General features: G+C 43.2%; 1 protein-coding gene across 1 annotated transcript in view; it reads left to right on the plus strand.

The window, feature by feature from the left end:
• Positions 1-2,498: 2,498 nt before the first annotated feature.
• inpp5jb (inositol polyphosphate-5-phosphatase Jb) overlaps positions 2,499-19,644 on the plus strand; it is an 83,551-nt gene continuing 66,405 nt past the window's right edge. The window contains exons 1-2 of the mRNA XM_078227678.1: positions 2,499-2,753; positions 2,857-2,958. Of these exons, the coding sequence (XP_078083804.1) occupies positions 2,867-2,958 (92 nt within the window). The 5' untranslated portion in view covers positions 2,499-2,753; positions 2,857-2,866. The remainder of the gene's footprint in view (positions 2,754-2,856; positions 2,959-19,644) is intronic.

Here is a 19,644-nt window from a genome sequence, read left to right on the forward strand (position 1 = left end):
CATTTCCATGGTTCGCCCTTTGCCCGCTCCAAATCCTATGGCTGGTGGGATGGTAATATTCCAGCCATGGACTGTTTTCCAACACACTCCTGACTCTTGGTGGAAAGGCTTTGGGGAGTTAGGAGATTAGTTATTCACTGTGGACTTCCCAGCCTCTGATCTGTTCTTGTTGCTACAGTCTTTATAAGGCTGGCGCAGTTAACTTTATGGTCAATGCTAACCCCCAGGATGTTGATGGTGGGGATTTTAGTGATGGTAATGCTGTTGGACCTCAATGGAAGACAGTTTCTCTCTGGTTGGAGATGGTCATTGTCTGGCACTTGTTAGGTGTGAACGTTACTTGCCACTTATCAACCCAAGCCTAAATATTGTGTAGGTCTTGCCGCATGTGACCATGGACCTGCTTTTTTTTATTCATTTGTGGGACATGAACATCACTGGCTGGCCAGCATTTATTGCCCATCCCCAGTTGATCCAGGGCAGTCAAGAGTCAACCACATTGCTGTGGCTCTGGAGTCACAGGTAGGTCAGACCAGGTAAGGAAGGCAGATTTCATTCCTTAAAAGACATTAGTGAACCAGATGGGTTTTTACAACAATCGACAACGGTTTCATGGTCATCAGTAGATTCTTCATTCCAGATATTTTTTATTGAATTTGAATTCCACCATCTACTGTGGCGGGACATGAACCTGAATCCCCAGAACATTAGCTGAGTTTCTGGATTAATAGTCTAGCGATAATACCACTAGGCCATTGCATCCTTTATTGGAGGGTCTCAGAATTTAGCAGAAAACCCACTGATGCCAAAATCTGTGGTCTTAAAATGTGGAACTAATGAGAACAAAATGGGAAATAGAACTGCTTAATTTTAACTGCTTCACTCTCACTTTCCTTTCAGAATCATCAATTTCCCCCTGAAATTTCAGTCAAAGATTACTCTGTGAAACTGAAGCTGAGGTTTATAATCATAGTCAGAGTTAAGCATGAATATCCACAGTAATGGCCAATGCTCTCAGAATGATGGGAAGCAATAGAAGATAGGCAAGGATATATCATACTACATTTTCAGAGGTGAGAGAAATTCAAATAAAAAATAGGAATAAATGATTAAGATTGCAAACTAAACCAGAATATCTTTACATTAATCCCCTACCTCTGGAACAAAAGCTCCAGGTTCAAGTCCAGCACCAGGACTTGTTGGCCACAGAAAGAGCATTTATAATGCGGTTCAACAGGTTGATAATCAGTTCAGGTACCCTTCCACTACTTCCCCCATTATTCCCCAAAGGGAAAACTGTGGGTGTGAAGATACATTTAAAAAAATCAAAGGAAAATGAATTAACTAGTCAAATTGGAGGACTGCTCAGCTGGTTCTTAGTACTATTACTATGACAGAACCACAGAGTTCTGATGGAGCTCATTTTCCAAAATAACAACAACCTGTACTTATGTTGCAGCCTTCATGAAGTAAATATCCAAGATGCATCACAGGAGCAATTATCAAACAGAATTTGACTTTGAGATGGTAAGAGCACCTTCAAAGAGGAAAGCCAGGTAGAAAGAAGAGGTGTAGAGCTTGGGGCCCAGGCTGCTGCTCAAGGCAGAGCCATTAAAATCAGGAACACACAAGAGGTCAATGCAAGAGGAGTTCAGATATCTCATACGGTTGTGGAGTGGAGATTACAGAGATAGAGGCAAGGTCATGGAGAGATTTGAAAACAAGGCTAAGAATTTTAAAATTGAGGCTTTACACAACCAGGAACCAATGTAAATGAGCAAGCAGAGGGGTGGGGATGCACAGGACTTGCTTAACCTATGTGCTGCAGTATTTTGGATGAATGTCAGTGATTTGGGAACGTGCACTGGGTCACAGACCTTGCGTGGATAGACTGGTCCTGGTATTAGATTGTCTTTGGTCTTGGAAGGTCGAACAAATCTTTATAGTATTCATCTAATCTCACACCTTACATTTTACAGCGGGATGGGAAGAGGGGAAAGTCGCCAAACATTTCTGTTCCTGATTGTTAGTCAGTGACTCTTATCGGAAAATATGTGTACGCTGAAGGATAGCGCTCAAATGTGATGACCGCCTTGGCCGAATAGTCTCAGCGACGCAGCTCATTTGGGTGACATGCAGGAGGGTTCTTCAGGCAGTGTTTGTAGGAGAGGGGAAAGGGAAGAGTGATTTTTAGAATGGTGCCAGAGGAGGCAGTGCTCTGTTTTGGGAGCCTGTGTTGTTTTGACATTGTCTCCCTGGGTCCTGAACCCTCCCGGGATCTGTCTCCTCCCTCTCACATCTGTCTCTCTTTCCCGGGATCTCTCCCCCCCGCCCCTCCCCGATTTGTCCCCCCCCCCCTCGAGACCTCTCCCCCCAACCCCCCCCCCCCCCTCCCCTCCCCCGTCTGTCTCCCCCCCACCCCCCTCCGCCCCCGGATCTGTCCGTGTTTCCCCTTTAAATGCAATTGAAATGACGTCAGGAGCAGGGGCAGACTCGCTGGGGAAGAGCGGCTCTGCCGGGCTCTCGGCAGCGAATCCACTCGCTGAAGCGGCAGCAGCGAGTCCGCCACTGCGGGGAGAGGCAGCCAGGATCAGGCTGGACACAGTGCCGCCTGGGTGACCTCTGAGTCAGGATCCCGAGCCGCTCGCATCTTCATATCTATCAGGAGTCAGAGACACTGAGCCTCAAGACATATACACTGTGTGACCTTCCCGGATACAACATTACATCCTCCTTTATAGATAGCGCACAGTGTACGTTTGCACTTTACTCCTCTCCTTTCTTGGATATACTGATAGTTGATGTGTGTGTCTCCTGAATATCTCTCACAATCTGTTATCTATTGCTTCACCGCAGCTCCTGCAGGATGAACGCTGCTCTGACCCAGGGGCACCCAGCGGTGAGTTTTGGCTCCCTGTCTGTGCCAGAGACCGACTATACTGGAGAAGACGGGTTCAGGTGAGAATAGGATATTTCACTGTCTCAAACCATCTCACTTAAACACTCACATCACCACTTATACAGCTGATATCCTGGCAAGATTGGAGCTGGGTTTTATTTTTAAAATGTCTCCCTTATTTTGTTTTAATCCCTTCAGTCAGTTTCCACCCGAACCAATGCACTTGTTTGGAGCCATATCAACATGTGACAGTGTTGCAGAATTCTACATGGTTACCAACTCCATTCTCTTCTGCTGTCTTTGGTTATCTTCCATATGTCTGCCTTCATTTGATTTGATTACGCTGCCACATGCCCTAGTGCAGCCAGCTCACCTGCAGCAATGGTTTTTTTATTGGGGGGGTGGGGGGGGGGGGCGGTGGGGCTTTGCAAGGCCACCTCAGGACTACGCAAAACTTCACCATTGCCCTTTCCCCCAGCCCCAGAGGCATTAACTGTGGTGTCTGCTCAACTTCCACATGAATGCTGATCACACCTAACTGGAATCCTCCAGCACCTTAATGTCACCAATATCACTGCACCATCAGACTGTGTACACAATGTCGTCAGGGATTAAGTAGAACTTCCTCTAATCGAATACTGGCAAAACTGAGATCACTTGTTTGGCTTTGACTAAAAAGATCGACAGCTTTTACCACATCCCCATTCTCAACCTCACTGCTTGTGGAGACGATTTGAAATGTTCTACAATTTAGATATTTGGGGTGATTTTCCCAAAATAATTCTAAGGCCGGAATTCTCCCCCCAAAAATTCTAAGTGTCGAATTTGCGTGAAAACTGGAGTAAATCACGCTTTTTTTCCCAGTGGGAATTCAGAGAAGAATCTCCCACACTCTGTGCATACAGAGGCCACCAGCGTGGATGTCATTAAGTTTAAGGGGCAGAGCCCATTCCCACTGGAGAGGCTGAAAGCAGCGCGCTGATTGGGCTACTGTGCATGCATCGATCTGTGAGTCCCGAGATCGGCACATGCAGTGACCCTGCACTGACAGCCTCCTGATTGCTGGACAGCTCAATCGCTGGCCTGCCCCGTGAACCCCGCAATGCTGGCGCTACCCCCACCCCCCCACAGCCCGGTCGCTGGCCGCCCCAACCATTTCTGGGCCCAGACACAACTCCCTGACAATTACCCCCCAAAGTTTCAGACATCCACCCCCCCAGTGCCGAACCCCCACCCAGAAGTCCTGTACCCCTTCCCCACAGTCCTGACCACCCCCAACTAATTCCCAGCCCTCACTGATTGCTGGCCTCCCTCCTTCTCTCACTGATCCCTATGCAGAGTGGCAGCGAGACCCCCCACCCCCACCGATCGCCCCCTAGGCCCCGCCCCTAGACCTCACCTCCCAAATGCCCCCTGTCCTTGGCAGTGCCCTATGCCTGGTGGGCAGTGCCAAGATTCCCCTGGGCATTGGCACCTTGCCCCTTGGGCAATGCTGGGGATCCAGGCTGGCAATGCCAGGGTGCCAATGCCCAGGGAGCACTTAACCCTCCCATGCCCAACCCTCGGGGTGGCCCCAATTTCCGCCCTTCACTCCAGTGGGGCCGGGCTGCTAGCTCCCTGAAAGTGGGGAACTACTGTAAACCCCACTGGAGGAAATACTCCTAGCGAGGTCGGAGTGTTTAGTGGGCTCAGAGATGCTAGTGGACGCTGCTGGAATCTCCCAGCCTGCTGTGCTAAAAAATTGGGGCAATTGCCCTCTAAGAGTCCAACGGGCTGGGTTTTAATTATTTACAGTACTCTGTGCAATGTAGAGACTGTCACGCGATTCATGCCAGTAGGGGAGGCAGAGCCTAAACCCACCAGAGAAGCCGGCAGCAGAGTGCTCAGGGCATCATCATGCATGCCCGGCCCCCGGAATTCGCGAGCCCCATGATTGCTGGCTCCGATTCCCACACCCCGATCACTGGCCCCAATCCCCCTCCCGAACACCGGCATGCCAATTGGCAGCCTTGACTCCACCACCCACCTCACCGCACCCCCCCCCCCCCCATTTCTGGCCCCGACTCTAGATCGCCAGCCCCGACTCCCAATTGCCTCCCCCATCACTAGCTGCCACCCCCCAATGCAAAATGCCCCCTTCCCTCCCCTCCTACCTCCCCACCCTGCCTGACTCCACCTCCATCTGGCCCCATCCACTTGATGCCCTGTCTCTCAGACCCTGCCTCCTTCGCATTGCCCAATGTACCAGGGTGCCAGGCAGGCATTGCCAGGGTCCTGGGCTGGCAGTGCCAGGCTGGCACTGCCCAAGGGGCACTGCCCCTCACTCCGACCCCCCTAGGGGGCTTCAATAGCCTCTGATCCCACCGGTCCCCGTTACTAGGGACCAGCTGTGATCCCCATTGGTGTGGACCTCCACATGCGAGGTCAGAAAGTCAAATGAGCCTGGCAATACTGTCCCAGGCTCACTAAACATATTGAAATGAGATACTGAATATTTAAATCAGTGTCATAAAAAGTGGCCCAGGAAGGTCGCTGGGCACAAAACCAATTTTTTGGGTCCCTCTTAATTTTCCTGCCCCACTACGCTGTTCAAGTAGAGTAGCAAGAAAATCACACCCATCCTGTTTGACACTGATCTCTGCTTCAAACTCCATATCCTCTGTTGGAATTTTAAGATATAGACAAAAGATGCTGGAATCAGCCTTCAATGAATATTCACTTCTTTATCCAATCTCTGAAGGTATAAGCAAGCATAGAAGCAAACAAAGCACTAAGGTAGGAGTTAGAACACAAGCCTGTCTGACATGTTGGAGACTTCACCACCTTCCATGACTGTGGCTATCATGGAACTTATGATGTGGAGATGCCGGCGTTGGACTGGGGTAAACACAGTAAGAAGTCTCACAACACCAGGTTAAAGTCCAACAGGTTTATTTGGTAGCACAAGCTTTCAGAGTCTCGTTCCTTCTTCAGGTGACTCACCGAAACTCCGAAGCTTGTGCTACCAAATAAACTTGTTGGACTTTAACCTGGTGTTGTGAGACTTCTTACTATCATGGAACTGGCAGATCTTCTGGATAAACATTTTAGGATAGCCCACTTTTTTCAGTAGCTTCAGTCAAAAAGGATGTAAGACAATGTTGTCCAAGTTTCATTCTTAACACTTTACTGAATTATCTGGCAATAAAGAGCCTATTAGCAGAGATTTGTATTAAAGCTCTCATGAAGGGTCATCCAGACTCGAAATGTTAGCTCTGTTCAGTCTCCACAAGTCCTGTCAGACCTGCTAAGATTTTCCAGCATTTTCTGTTTGTTTCAACATAGTCCAGTATTAAATCATAGAATAGAATCATAGAATCCCTTCAGTGCTGAAGACGGTCATTCGGCCCATCAAACCTGCCCCAACAACAATTCCACCCAGGCCCTATCCCTGTCACCTTACCTAATTACCCTGCTAATTCCCTTGACACAAAGGGTCAATTTAGCTTGGGCAATCCACCGAATCCGCACATCTTTAGACTGTGGGAGGAAACCCACGCAGACATGGAAAGAATGTGCAGACTCTGCACAGACAGTGACCCAAGGCTGGAATTGATCCTGGGTCCCTGGTGCTGTGAGGCAGCAGTGCTAACCACTGTGCCACCATGCCGTCCCACATGCTGAATGATGAGAAGAATATGTTCTGATAACAATCTAAATAAATAGCAGGATTTGTTGAAAACCATGGAACGTTTGGCTAACCAGAGACCAAGAAATGATGACAACATTCAGATATATCTTCAATATTACTTCATTTTCTTAATTCTCGGTATACACAAATGGCACATTTGTCAAATTATCATAGATAGTAACAACTACACTAGCAATAACAATTTATACCAGCACATCGTTCGCAGGATTCACGTCAATATAGCATAATTCAGTTTGGCACAATGGCAGTTCAACCTTTAACTTGGTTCTACTTCACAAAATGTCTCTCTGTTCGGCATTCTTTCTCAAAGATTATAGATAGGGCGGTAACAAGGTCTTTAAACTGTAAATAAGGGAAGGCTGGGATCAAGTGGAAAAGGTGAAATAAATAATAGTTTTAAAATAAACTAATGATAAGAAAGTAGAGAAATTGTGCTTTAGGCAATACAGGCAAGGGGAAATGCAAAAGATGTAAAATACATAAACCAGCAGAGAGCAATAAGACATATATGAATAAAACATTAGAACAGTAGAATAGTTTTGTGTAATTATTTATGAGATGTGGCCATTTTATTGTCCATTCATAATTGTCCTTGGTAAGGTGCTGTTGTATTGCCTTATTGAACTGCTGCAGCCCATGTGGTGTAGGTGCACCCACAGTGCTGTTAGAAAGGGAGTTCCAGAATTTTGAGCCGGTGACAGTGAAGGAATGGCGATTATAGTTCCAAGTCAGGTTGCTGTTTAGCTTGGAAGGAAACTTGCAGGTGGTGGCATGTCCTTGTATCTGCAGCTTTTGTCCTAGGTGGTTGAGGTTGCAGGTTTGGCAGGTGCTGTCGAAGGAGATTTGGTGAGTTATTGGAGTGCATCTTGTAGATGGTACATTCTCCTGCCTCTGTATTTTGGTGGTGTAGGGAGCAAAGGTTTGAGGTTGTAGATGGGGTACCAATCAAGTGGGCTGCTTTGTTCTGGATGGCATTGAGCTTCTTGAATGTTGTAGGAGCTAAGTGGAGAGTTTCCATCACAATCCTGACTTGTGCCTGGTAGATGATGGACAGAGTTTGGGGAGTCAGTTGGTGATTTACTCTCTGCAGAGTTCCTAGCCTCTGACTTGCTTTTGTAGCCACAGTATTTATCTGGCTGGTCCAGTTCAGTTTCTAGTCAATGGTAACCTCCAGGATGTTGAGAGTGGGGGATTTATGGTAATGGTAATGCCATTGATTGTCAAAGTGTGATGGTTAAATTCTCTCATGTTGGGGCTGACCACTGCCTGGCACTTGTGTGGCAGGAATGTTGCTTATCAGCCCAAACCTGAATATCGCTGCATATTGACATGGACTGATTCAGTACCTGAGGAGTCGTGAATGGGGCTGAATATTGTACTTGGATTTACAGAAAGCATTTGTTAAGGTGCCACATCAAAGGTATATAGGACAGAGATGAGGAGAATTTTTTCTCTGCGAGTTGTGCAACTTTGGAATTCTCTGCCTCAGAAGCTGATGGAAGCAGGGTTACTGAATATTTTTAAGGCAGAAGTAGATAGATTTTTGTTAGGCAGGAGAATCAAAAGTTGTCAAGGGTAGATGGAAATGTGAAATTCAACATAAACAGACCAACCATGATCTTACTGAATTGTAGAGCAGGCTCAAGGGGCCAAATGACCTACTTCAGTTCCTATTTCATATGTTCATGTGTAATCATCAGCAAACATCCCCACTTCTGACCTTATGATGGAGGGAAAGTCATTGATGAAGCAGCTGAAGCCTGATTGGGCTCGAGACATCTGAGGATGTGTGTTCCAAATGTGCATAGAGTATAAGGAGCATATTGAGTGAATTGCAGGTTCAAATTCAACTTGGGAGGAAATGACATTGTAGCTATTACTGATGCAAGGCTGCAAGACAGTGTGGACCAGGAACTATAAATAGCAGGTTATAGGTCTAGCAGAAAGATAGAGAAATAGTAGAAGTGAAGGTGTAGCTTTAGTAATAATGAGAGGTAAAGAGGCAATGGAAACTTCATGGGTAGAATTTTTTAAAAAGAATTAGGATTGTGGTGGGGAGTTGTGTATAGGCCTCTATGAGCAGTGTGAAGTGGTAGAATGTATAAGTGCAGAGATTGGTCAGGGATGCAACAAGTCAGGATGGTTTTCAATCTCAATATAGATTGGAATAAGCAGACCCAATTCAGACAGAAAGGCAGTGATTTTCTTGAGTTTCTTAATAGTAGTTTTCTGCCACAATGTGCCCAAGACAACAAGCAAGTGAACCATATTAGATTTAGTACTGAGTATAAACCAGATTTAGTTAGCAACCCAGCAGTGCATAGCAACTTCTCTAATAGTGATCATAATATGATCAAATTCAATATGGTGTTTGAAAGAGAGAAACTTGAAACAGTTACCAAGATTCTTCAATATGAAACAGAGACCATCTGAAGTAAACTGGGCAAATTTGTTAATGTGTAAAATGACAGAAGATAAGTAGGAGGTGTACAAAAAATAATTTTGCATGATACAGAACCAGTTTATACCTCTAAGGGACAAAAACTCTACATGACAAAAAAATCAGCCATGGACGATTTGAGGTAAGTGACAGCATAAAACTAAAATAAAAGGCATACAAAAATGCAAAAACTAGCACAGATCTTGGCAACTGAGAGACACAGAGAATCAATAAAAGGTGACAAAGCAGATAGTAAGAGTTACAAAAAGGGAGTATGAGAAGAAACTTGTCAGGAATATCAAACTGAACACAAAAAAGAGGGTGATTGGGAACAATGCAGGTCTTCAAAAATGATAACACTAAAATTATAAATCAAAAGAAGAAAATGGTGGACATGTTACTTGGTAGCAGTATTTACAGTGGATGAAGAGGACATCTCACGGAATTAGGAATGGGAATTCATGGAAATTAACATAAGTAAATTAACAGTAATGAAGAAAATAATGGCACTGAACAATGGTTTCCATCCCAGGGTTACAAAAAGATATACGTAGAACAGAGTAATTTCTGAATGTTGAAAAGCTAGAAACAATGGAAGTCCAAAGAGACTTGGACTTCCACTTAGACAAATCATTAATGTCATGAAGAGGCAGAGAAAATAATCAAACAGGCAAATATAAATGTTGGTCTTTATGTCTGGGAGACTAGGATACAAGGGAGAATCTTCTCATCACCTCTGCCTGTTATGTTACAAAATAAGGTTGTATTCAGTGGTATTTAAAAGGTTGAGGGATGATGTGATGAATGTTTTCAAGATTATTAGGGGAGCAGAAAGGGTAGATAGGGAGAAACTATTTCCATAGCTTGTGGAGTCTAGGACTGGAGCCATAGTCTAAAAATTAGAGGAAGATTTTTCAGAGTAATGTTAAATATGGTCAAAGTCCAGAAATCTCTTTTGCAAATGACAAATGATGTTTGGCCATATGTTAATTTCAAATCTGAGGTTGATAGATTTTTGTTAACCAAAGGTTTTAAGGGTATGGGGCAGAGGTGGAGTTGGATCACAGAGCAGCTGTGATCTCATTGAATGGAGAAACAGGCTACTAGAGACTAAATGGCCTACTCCTGTCTCTGTGTTCCGAGGTGGTCTTGTGAAACAACATAGTTCACAGCAATCGTATCATCTCTGTTTAAGCCTATGGTACTAATAGAATGTTTACAATCATTTGCTCTGGGAATAGTTGCACTGTCAGTCCAAGGTTGAATGTTCTGCAGTGAACTGGTTCTGTCTCTTTGTATAATATAGTTGTTATGGTAGGTTACAGCTTCAGCAAGTTCACACTGACTAACTCGCATGTTTGGTGCATCAGATGGCTGTTTCTCTGCTTACTTTGCTCACTCTCTACTCCAGACACTACTGTTGATGATAATACAAGGATATCATTGATTAACCAATTTGTATAACATCCTCATGCCAGCTTTGTTAATGGATCCATTATTTATTTGAAAGGATCTAATACTTCCATTAGACTGCAGACCGTGGGACTTGTATGAATGCATGAAGTGCTCCACTGCTTACGTTGGCAACATGATTTCTAGGCTACTACTTTCAGAAAATAATTGGTTACAATATCTTTTATCCCTCTCTCTGAACTGACTTTATTTTGCCTTCTTTCTGCTTCCCCTGCATAAACATCTTTCTCTTCCTGAAGTGGCCTCTTTCTAAGTGTTGCCCCCTCTAGTCTTCTTCCTCTCTCACCTCTGGAAAACTGGGATAAAGCTACCGCTCATTTACTTGAGCATCCAAGGCCATTCCAATCTGCCAATCATTTCTTCATTAAGACTCCATCATTTTTCCGTTAACTGATCTAAACCAATCTGTTAAAACACTAAAAGCCCTGGGTTTTGATAAGTGTTGACTCCAAGATCCATCACATCTGCCAACCACCTTGAAGAGCTCTTTTATCACTTCAACAGATCTCTTAAATTTCTTAAACATGAATTGACATAGTAAGCATTTTTGTTGCAGTTTGCACGAAAGCTTTGGTGCTTAAGCAACTAGGGGCGGCACAGTGACACAGTGGTTAGCACTGCCGCCTCACAGCGCCAGGGACCCGATTTCAATTCTGGCCTCGGGTGATGGTCTGTGTGGAGTTTGCACGTTCTCCCCGTGTCTGTGTGAGTTTCCCCTGGGTGCTCCGGTTTTCTCCCACAATCCAAAGATATGCGGGTTAGGTTGATTGGCCATACTAAACTGACCCTTTTGTCATGGGGGGTTAGCAAGGTAAATATGTGGGGTTACGAGAATAGGTCCTGGGTGGGATTGTGGTGGTGCAGACTCGATGGGCCAAATGGCCTCCTTCTGCACTGTAGGGATTCTATGAGGATTCTATGAATGTGAATCGAGAATGATCAACTATGTTATTAGTGAAGATGTAGCTGTTGAAATTAAATTTCTGGCACTTGTCATTCAGAAACATTCTCATATTTATCAATATTATCACAAACATTGAGAAAAAATACTTTATCAGTTAAGGGTCTCTCAAGTTTCATCATTAGATTACCTCAGTCTCAATATCTTTTAAAACCACAAATACACCCTGTAATCTAATCCTTTAAAGAACCCAAAACTACTAAACAAAATGAACTTTATCTTATTTACTCCTCATTTTTTGACCTCCGTGAGACTATCTAAAGATCTCTGTGCTGGTCCCCTAGACATTACATTCCAAAAACTCCAGACATATTCTCAGAGAATTGTCTACACCCACTGCCCATGATCTAAAACATACTTTGGCTGTCAGGCTCCAGCATGTTATATATATAGCATTCTTATCCTCAGTTAAAGCTCCACCCAGCCTGCCTATCTAAATTGTAGTAAGGAGTCTAACAACACCAGGTTAAAGTCCAACAGGTTTATTTGGTAGCATACGCCAAATAAACCTGTTGGACTTTAACCTGGTGTTGTTAGACTCCTTACTGTGTTTACCCCAGTCCAACGCCGGCATCTCCACATCATATCTAAATTGTTCCAGCTCTCTTTCTCCCTGAGTGTTTTATTCCTCGGAATCCGATCAGTGGGAAAGGATCTTTCAGCTGTCTCAATCCCACACTTTGGAAAACAGTCGCCATTCCTCTTTTTCCACCTATAAAACTCATCAGTTTGACCCAAGCTTTCAGTTAACCCATGTTTCCCTCCTGATTGACGCTGCTTAGAACATTTCTTACATTAAGGATGCTATATAAATACAAATTGTTTATTAATTATATTCCTACACTAGGGTAAAACACTCTTGTACAAAGAAAGAACCCCATTATTCTGAGGGTGCTCCTTGCACATGTAGGGTATCCCAAAGCCCCTTACAACCAAAGTACTTTTTACTTGTCGGGACTTTTGTGATTGTAGGAAATGCAGCAACAAATTTATGCACAGCAAGCTCCCAAAAGAGCAATTTGATGATGATGAGATAAGATGCTATATGGATCGGTTGTAAATCACAGTTCATTATGACATGTAATACTACAATGTATATTATCACACTGTTCCTAATCAGTACAAAAATTATTTCATAGATTATATAAAATTCTGCTGTGTAATATAGAAAGATTCCTGTATATCATACATGTAACACTTTAAAACTGTCAGTGCAAAATCTCAAGTTTCCTGCAACCAATCAAAAAGCAGCTGATCGGGATTTGCTTTGCCCTCATTACATCTGTCTTGGTAAATTTATTCAGACCTGGGAATGAAATTTGATCTTTCTAACCCTGTAAAGCTCAGGACACACTCAGGTGCACTTACTCACTACAACATTAGAGGAAGCAAGTAATTTTAAAATACATTTTTAAAATTTTCTAATTGCACTGACGTTTTTTTAAATCTCTGTCATTGTGACAATATAAATTCCTCTGAAACATATCACATTATGCGTAGCTTTTGCTTTCCGACTTGCTCACCTTCTTTGAGTTTCACTTTGCCTGGTTGATCCTAAACCTGTCTGTCCATTCTTTAACAGTTGGTCAGATTGCAGGATTCGCTTAATTTAAACTCTTGGCAAGAGTGTATTTTTATTCATTCACAAGATGTGTGCGTCACTGGCAAGGTCAACATTTATTGCCCACCCCTAATTGTCCTTGAGAAGATGGTGGCTTGCTGGCCTTCTTGAACTGCTACAGTCTGTATGGTACAGATACACCTGTTATGGAGGGAGTTGCAGGATTTTGATGAATTACAATGTTTTTCAAAGTCACAATGATGTGTAAGGAACTTTTCACATTAGTACTTAGAAAAGCAGGTGTTCCCATATGCCTGCAGCCCTTGTCCTTCTAGGTGGTAGAAGTCACATGCTTGGGAGGTTCTGCTGAAGAAGTCTTGGCAAGTTGCTGCAGTGTATCTTATAGATGTTACATGCTGCTGCCACTGTGTGCCAGTAATAAAATGAGTGAATGTTTAAGGTGGTGGTTGAGTTGTTGATCAAGTGGGTTACTTTGTCCTGAATGGTCTTGACTTCTTGAATGTTGTTGGAGCTGCACTCAGGCAAGTGGAGGATACTCCACCACACTCCAGACTTGTGTCTTGTAGATAGTGGACAGGCTTTGGAGAGACAGCAAGTGAATTACTTACTGCAGAATACCCAGTCTCTGACCTGCTCTTCTGAGTTCTGGACGATGCCCAAGATGTTGATTGTGGGGGATTAAATAAATTGATATTGGATTGCTGCCTGTTGTACACCTCTACCAATACTTGTTTCCAGAACTGAAAACCAGGAGAGAGATATGTGGGCAGGTGATTTGATATTGAATCATTTACGCATGCAGCAAAAGTTAATATTAACCCCACTAAATGTGGAGAATTTTGTGCAAGAAAATGCAGAACAGAATCGAACTGCAGGGACCTTGTTAATTTAGTGTACTCAGAACTAAAGATTTTTATACAGGACATACAGATTTGGGTCAGGCAGTGATGGCTTTGCTTCAGTAAATGCACGGTATAACTGGTAAAATGGTGATCCAAGAGGAATGTTTTTTAAGTCCATTTCTAACACAGGTATACCATTGCAAGTGAATCAAAAATGATATTTTATTTTAATGAAATAAAATAATGTTAGGGTAAAAATAACTCTGAAATATATACGGCTGTGTGAATGGGCATGTTGAGGAACTGCCAGCTTGGCATTTCTGAGGCTTTAAAATCTTTTTGCTAAATTCTCATGGATTGGATTACTCTGGGTCTGTCATTGGACTTTTCCTTTGAACTTGCTGATTCTAATTTTAAGAAATCTATACTTCTTATTGTGATGTTGTGGAAAATAGTAAAGCCCAGAGTCTGTACTGTTAAGATCTCAGCTGTACAGGAGATTGTCAGCTGGGAACATGTCCTGGACCAGTATTGATGGTGTTGAGCTAAACATGCTCCTAATCAGCATTTTGATCAATGCGGGAGTCACAGTGACAATATCCTGTTTGATTTGAATCTGTTATGTGTATCTTTCTGGAGATATTAAATGTATGTCAGTTTCACATGGTTGATCGTGTTCTCACCTCAAATTAAGAGATTGTGGCTTCTAAAACATATTCCACAACTTGAGCACATAGTCTAGGTTGACAGGAGTGCTGCAGCATGTGGTATATGTGCCATTTTCTAGGTGAGATGTTAAGTCGTCACCATTTGCCTTTTCAGGGGAACAAAAAAAAATCCCATGATGCTATTCAGAGAGGAGTTTTTGTGCTGTTCTGGCTAGGATTCTTTCCTTAACCAAAAAGAAAAGTTCATTCTAAATTGATTCATTTGCTGTTGATGAGATCTTTCTTTGTGTCTCTTGGGTGTCCTATTTGCTTACACAACAATGGTGACTACATTTCAGAAAGTAATTCATTGGTTAAAGAGCACTTTTTGAGGAATGATAAATGCAAGCTTTCTTCTTTTCGATTTTTAACTCTGATTCTCGCTGGGATACACAGTCCGGCCACCTTTTCAAAAGCGAATTAGTACTGACGCTGGAAATCTGAAACAGAAACAGGAACTGCTAGCAATACTCAGTGGACCAGAAAGTATCAGCAGAGGGGGAAACAGAGTTAATGTTCTACTGGATAATCATCGATCTGAAGCATTTAACTCTGTTTCTCCCTCCACAGTGGCTGCCTGACCTGCCGAGTATTTCCAACAACCGTTTGATTTTTCATCCAAACTTATTCAACAGACCAGTGAACAAAGTTGGAATGTCCCTGTTATTTAAGGCTCAGCTAATCACGGCCTTAACTAACTCATCCAAAGTGAAGCCTTTGTTTGTAATTCCAGAGTTAGTCATGTTGAAGAGCTAGGCGGGTTTGCCTGTGATACCTCCCGTAGTGGAGTAGCCACTGATGCTCATGTCTGGTCTCATAAATGAGGAATCGTGACTTGGGTGAGTTATCAGAGGGTCATTGGAATTAGGACTCTGTACACTGGCAAGAATAGGAGGCTCCAGATGAGAAGGGGGCAAATTTTTAATATCAAGGTGACTTTGAAGCTTGACGTGCGTCCATCATTGACAATTTTGCTTGAGAAACCCACCCTACTGTCAGTGTTTGTGAGAAAGGAGAATTTCATGTAATAAATAATTCAAATACCATCTGGCTTTGCACTGTATCGATAACCATTTGAGCAGCGCAGTGTAACAGGGGAACAGAGCTTATGAGAGTGGCCATGGTATTTTTCAGAAATATGCACCTTTAATCTGGGACAATCCCAGAGCTGCCTCTTGCCTGTCACAATTATCTTTATTAGAAAGGGGAAGCCAAACCCTCCCAGGAAGATGGTGTTTTCCCTCCTAACTGCAGCTTTGGAAAATGCAACTCTGTTTTTAGCCCTGTCAGCCACACATTCCGACTGCTCTCCTGAGGTGGAATGTCTGATAAGCTAGAAGCTAAGAATAGTCTCACTGTGCCTAATGAAAAGGGACAGAGGAAGCTGCAGCTGAGTCAGTAACAGAATGCTGAGAGAGGGAGACAGGGACTTGCTGCTTTTAGACTGTACACATCTTGGGCCCGAGATCAACTGTGGATCATCTTTCTCAGTAAGAGTTTTAACAACACCAGGTTAAAGTCCAACAGGTTTATTTGGTAGCAAATGCCATTAGCTTTCGGGAGTCCGAAAGCTAATGGCATTTGCTACCAAATAAACCTGTTGGACTTTAACCTGGTGTTGTTAAAACTCTTATTGTGTTTACCCTAGTCCAACGCCGGCATCTCCACATCATCTTTCTCGCCAGGGTTTCCTTTGACCTGGGACTGGAATTTGTTCAAATAGGTTTACCCGGGCTAACTTGGCCTTGGAATTTGAGTCTGATCAGATAGGAGCTGTGTGCTGCTGCTCTTTGAGCACACAGGCTAGGTAATTGCTTACTCATTGTAAAGTTCAGCCATTCATGAAGGAGGCGCTTAAGGGATTCTGCCATTAGAAGGCATCTACTTTGGCTGTTTCCTGACCAAAACTGTAGCTTGAGGGCAGCACCTTCAAACAAGGTACTGCAATATTCAGCAGTTAATTCTTGTGCTCAGGGCTATGAGGTTGGTACTTTGCACTTTGCTTTATAGTGAGACAGCATCATGACCCATAACAGAACTGTACAGGAGTGCTTGTGACTGAGCTTAGCACTTCAGGAAGTGTTTTTTCTCTGACAGCCCACTCGTACAAGCCTATAGGGTGCTGCCAGAAATTGAAAGCTGCAGTCACAATTTTGAACCAACTGCCATTCATTCACAAGTGCACACAGATACCACTCTTACATAAGAACATAAGAATTAGGAGCAGGCGATTCAGCCCCTCAAACATGCTCCGTCATTTAATACAATCATGGCTGATCTCATCTCGGCTTCAACTCCACTTTCCTGCTCATTCTCCATAACCCTTCAAACCCTAAATAATTAAAAATCTGTCCACCTCTTCCTTAAATTGACACAATGTCCTGGCATCCACCACACTCTGGGGTAGTAAATTCAACAAACTCACAACTCTTAAGAGAAGTAGTTTCTCCTCATCTCTGTTTTAAATTTGTCATGCCTTATCCAAAAACTATGACCTTTAGTTCTAGATTGCCCTATGACAGTAAACATCCTCTCCACGTCTACTTTGTCAATCCCCCTTATCATCTTATACATCTCAATTAGATCTCCTCTCATTATTCTAAACTCCAGAGAGTATAGGCCTAAACTGCCCAATCTCTGTCCATAAGACAAGCCCCTCATCTCTGCAATCAACCTAGTGAATCTCCTCTGAACTGCCTCCAATGCAACTACATCCCTCCTCAAGTAAGGGGACCAAAACTGTACATAATATTCAAAGTGCAGTCTCACTAATGCTTTGTACACTTCAGTATTTCTATATTTTATTCCTTTAGCAATAAATGCCAAGGTTCCATTTGCCTTCCTTATTACCTGCTAGTTTTCTGTGATCATGCACAAGGACACCCGGGTCCCTCTGCACTAAAGTACTCTGAAATTTCTTTCCATTTAGATAATAATTGCCTTTGTATTTTTCCTACCAGAATGAATAATCTCGTACTTATTCATGTTAAACTCCATCTGCCAAATATTGCCCCATTTACTTAACCTATCCATATCCATTTGCAAATTTCTTATTTCATTATCATAACTTACTATCCCCTCCTATTTTAGTGTCATCTGCAAATTTGGCTATGGAACCTACTCTCCCTGCATCCAAGTCATTAATATAGATTGTAAATAGTTGGGGGCTGAGGACCAAACCCTCTGGCATCCCACTAGTTACATTTTGCCAACCAGAAAAAGACCCATTTATCCTGACTCTCTGCTTCCAGTTGGTTAGCCAATCCTCAATCCAAGATAATAAATGACCCCTAATCCCATGTGAACTAACCTTGTGTATTAACCTTTTGTGTGGCACCTTGTCAAGTGCTTTTTGGAAGTCCAGATATACTACATCTACAGGATCACCATTATCCATCTTGCTCATGACATCTTCGAAGAACTGAAGCAAATGAGTCAAACATGATTTACCTTTCATAAAACCATGCTGACTCTGATGGATTCCGTTTTGACTTTCTAAATGTCCTGTTACTACTTCCTTAATAATGGATTTTAACAATTTCCCAATGACAGATGTTAAACATGTAAATGATGGGATAATTTCCCCAACCCTTAAGTTTGGAATGTTCCAATCCTTTATTAATAACTTCATAGAATCCCTACAGTGTAGCAGGAGGCCATTCGGACCATCGAGTCTGCACCAACTCTCCAAAAGAGCACCTTACCCAGGCTCTATTCCTGTAATCCCACGTATTAACCCTGCTAATTCTCCTAACCTACACATCTTTGGACACTGAGGGACAATTTAGCATGGCCAATCCACCTAATGTACACATCTTTGGAATATGGGAGGAAACTGGAGCACCCAGAGGAAACTGGAGCAGACACAGGGAGAACATGCAAATTCCACACAGTTACTCGAGGCCGGAATTGAACCTGGAGCCCTGGTGCTAACCACTGTCCCACCATGCCGCCTTTCTTGCACAGCAAACTCAAGGTAAGATAAAATAAAAGGGTTGGTTTATTTTTTACACACATATTTATTCATCAACTGGGCTACTTTATAAAGTCTTTTTTTTTGCAAGAGGGATTTTGCAACGTCCACTACATTTCATCACAGTAAACGGTCAAGAAGGAAAAAGGAAGAGGGTTCAGGACGTGGCCACAATAATACAAGTTAGGGTTTTACCTATGTTAAACAAGGCCCTCTTGTTGAAGCCGTTGTGTCAGAACAGTTAATGCTTAGGCCATTAGCACCATTATTGGAGATTAGGACCTGTGAAGGGTTGTCTTTGTTTGAAGATGGCTGGAGCAGACTGAACATCTGCTGTGTTTGATATTTCCATGTTTAACTTGGTTGGAATATTTATGCTATGCAAGGGGCGGGGGATGATGTTTGAGGTATTAACCTTAGATAACTTTGAAATTGTGGGTAGGCAGCATGTGACCAGCTGAAGACACCTTGTCAACTCAGCAATTGTCCATTTTGAAAAGCACAAAAAAAATTTTATTAAGTAGCCCAGTTGATGAATATATATTTTCCATCATGTCTCAACCATGACAATAGCAAGATTAACTGATTACATGAATGAAGCCATATTCGTTTCTGAAATTGTGGAATAGGTCATTAGCAAAGTGCGGCCCATTGTCAGACAATACGATGTCTGTGAGCAATTTTGGGCCCCACACCTCAGGAAGGACATACTGGCACTGGAGCGGGTCCAGCGGAGATTCACACGGATGATCCCAGGAATGGTAGGCCTGACATACGATGAATGTCTGAGGATCGTGGGATTATATTCATTGGAGTTTAGGAGGTTGAGGGGAGATCTAATAGAAACTTACAAGATAATGAACGGCTTAGATAGGATGGACGTAGGGAAGTTGTTTCCATTAGCAGGGGAGACTAGGACGCGGGGGCACAGCCTTAGAATAAAAGGGAGTCACTTTAGAACAGAGATGAGGAGAAATTTCTTCAGCCAGAGGGTGGTAGGTCTGTGGAATTCATTGCCACAGAGGGCTGTGGAGGCCGAGACGTTGAGCGTCTTCAAGACAGAAATTGATAAATTC

Source organism: Mustelus asterias, chromosome 13 (genome assembly GCF_964213995.1).
Source record: "Mustelus asterias chromosome 13, sMusAst1.hap1.1, whole genome shotgun sequence".
Lineage (NCBI taxonomy): Eukaryota > Metazoa > Chordata > Chondrichthyes > Carcharhiniformes > Triakidae > Mustelus > Mustelus asterias.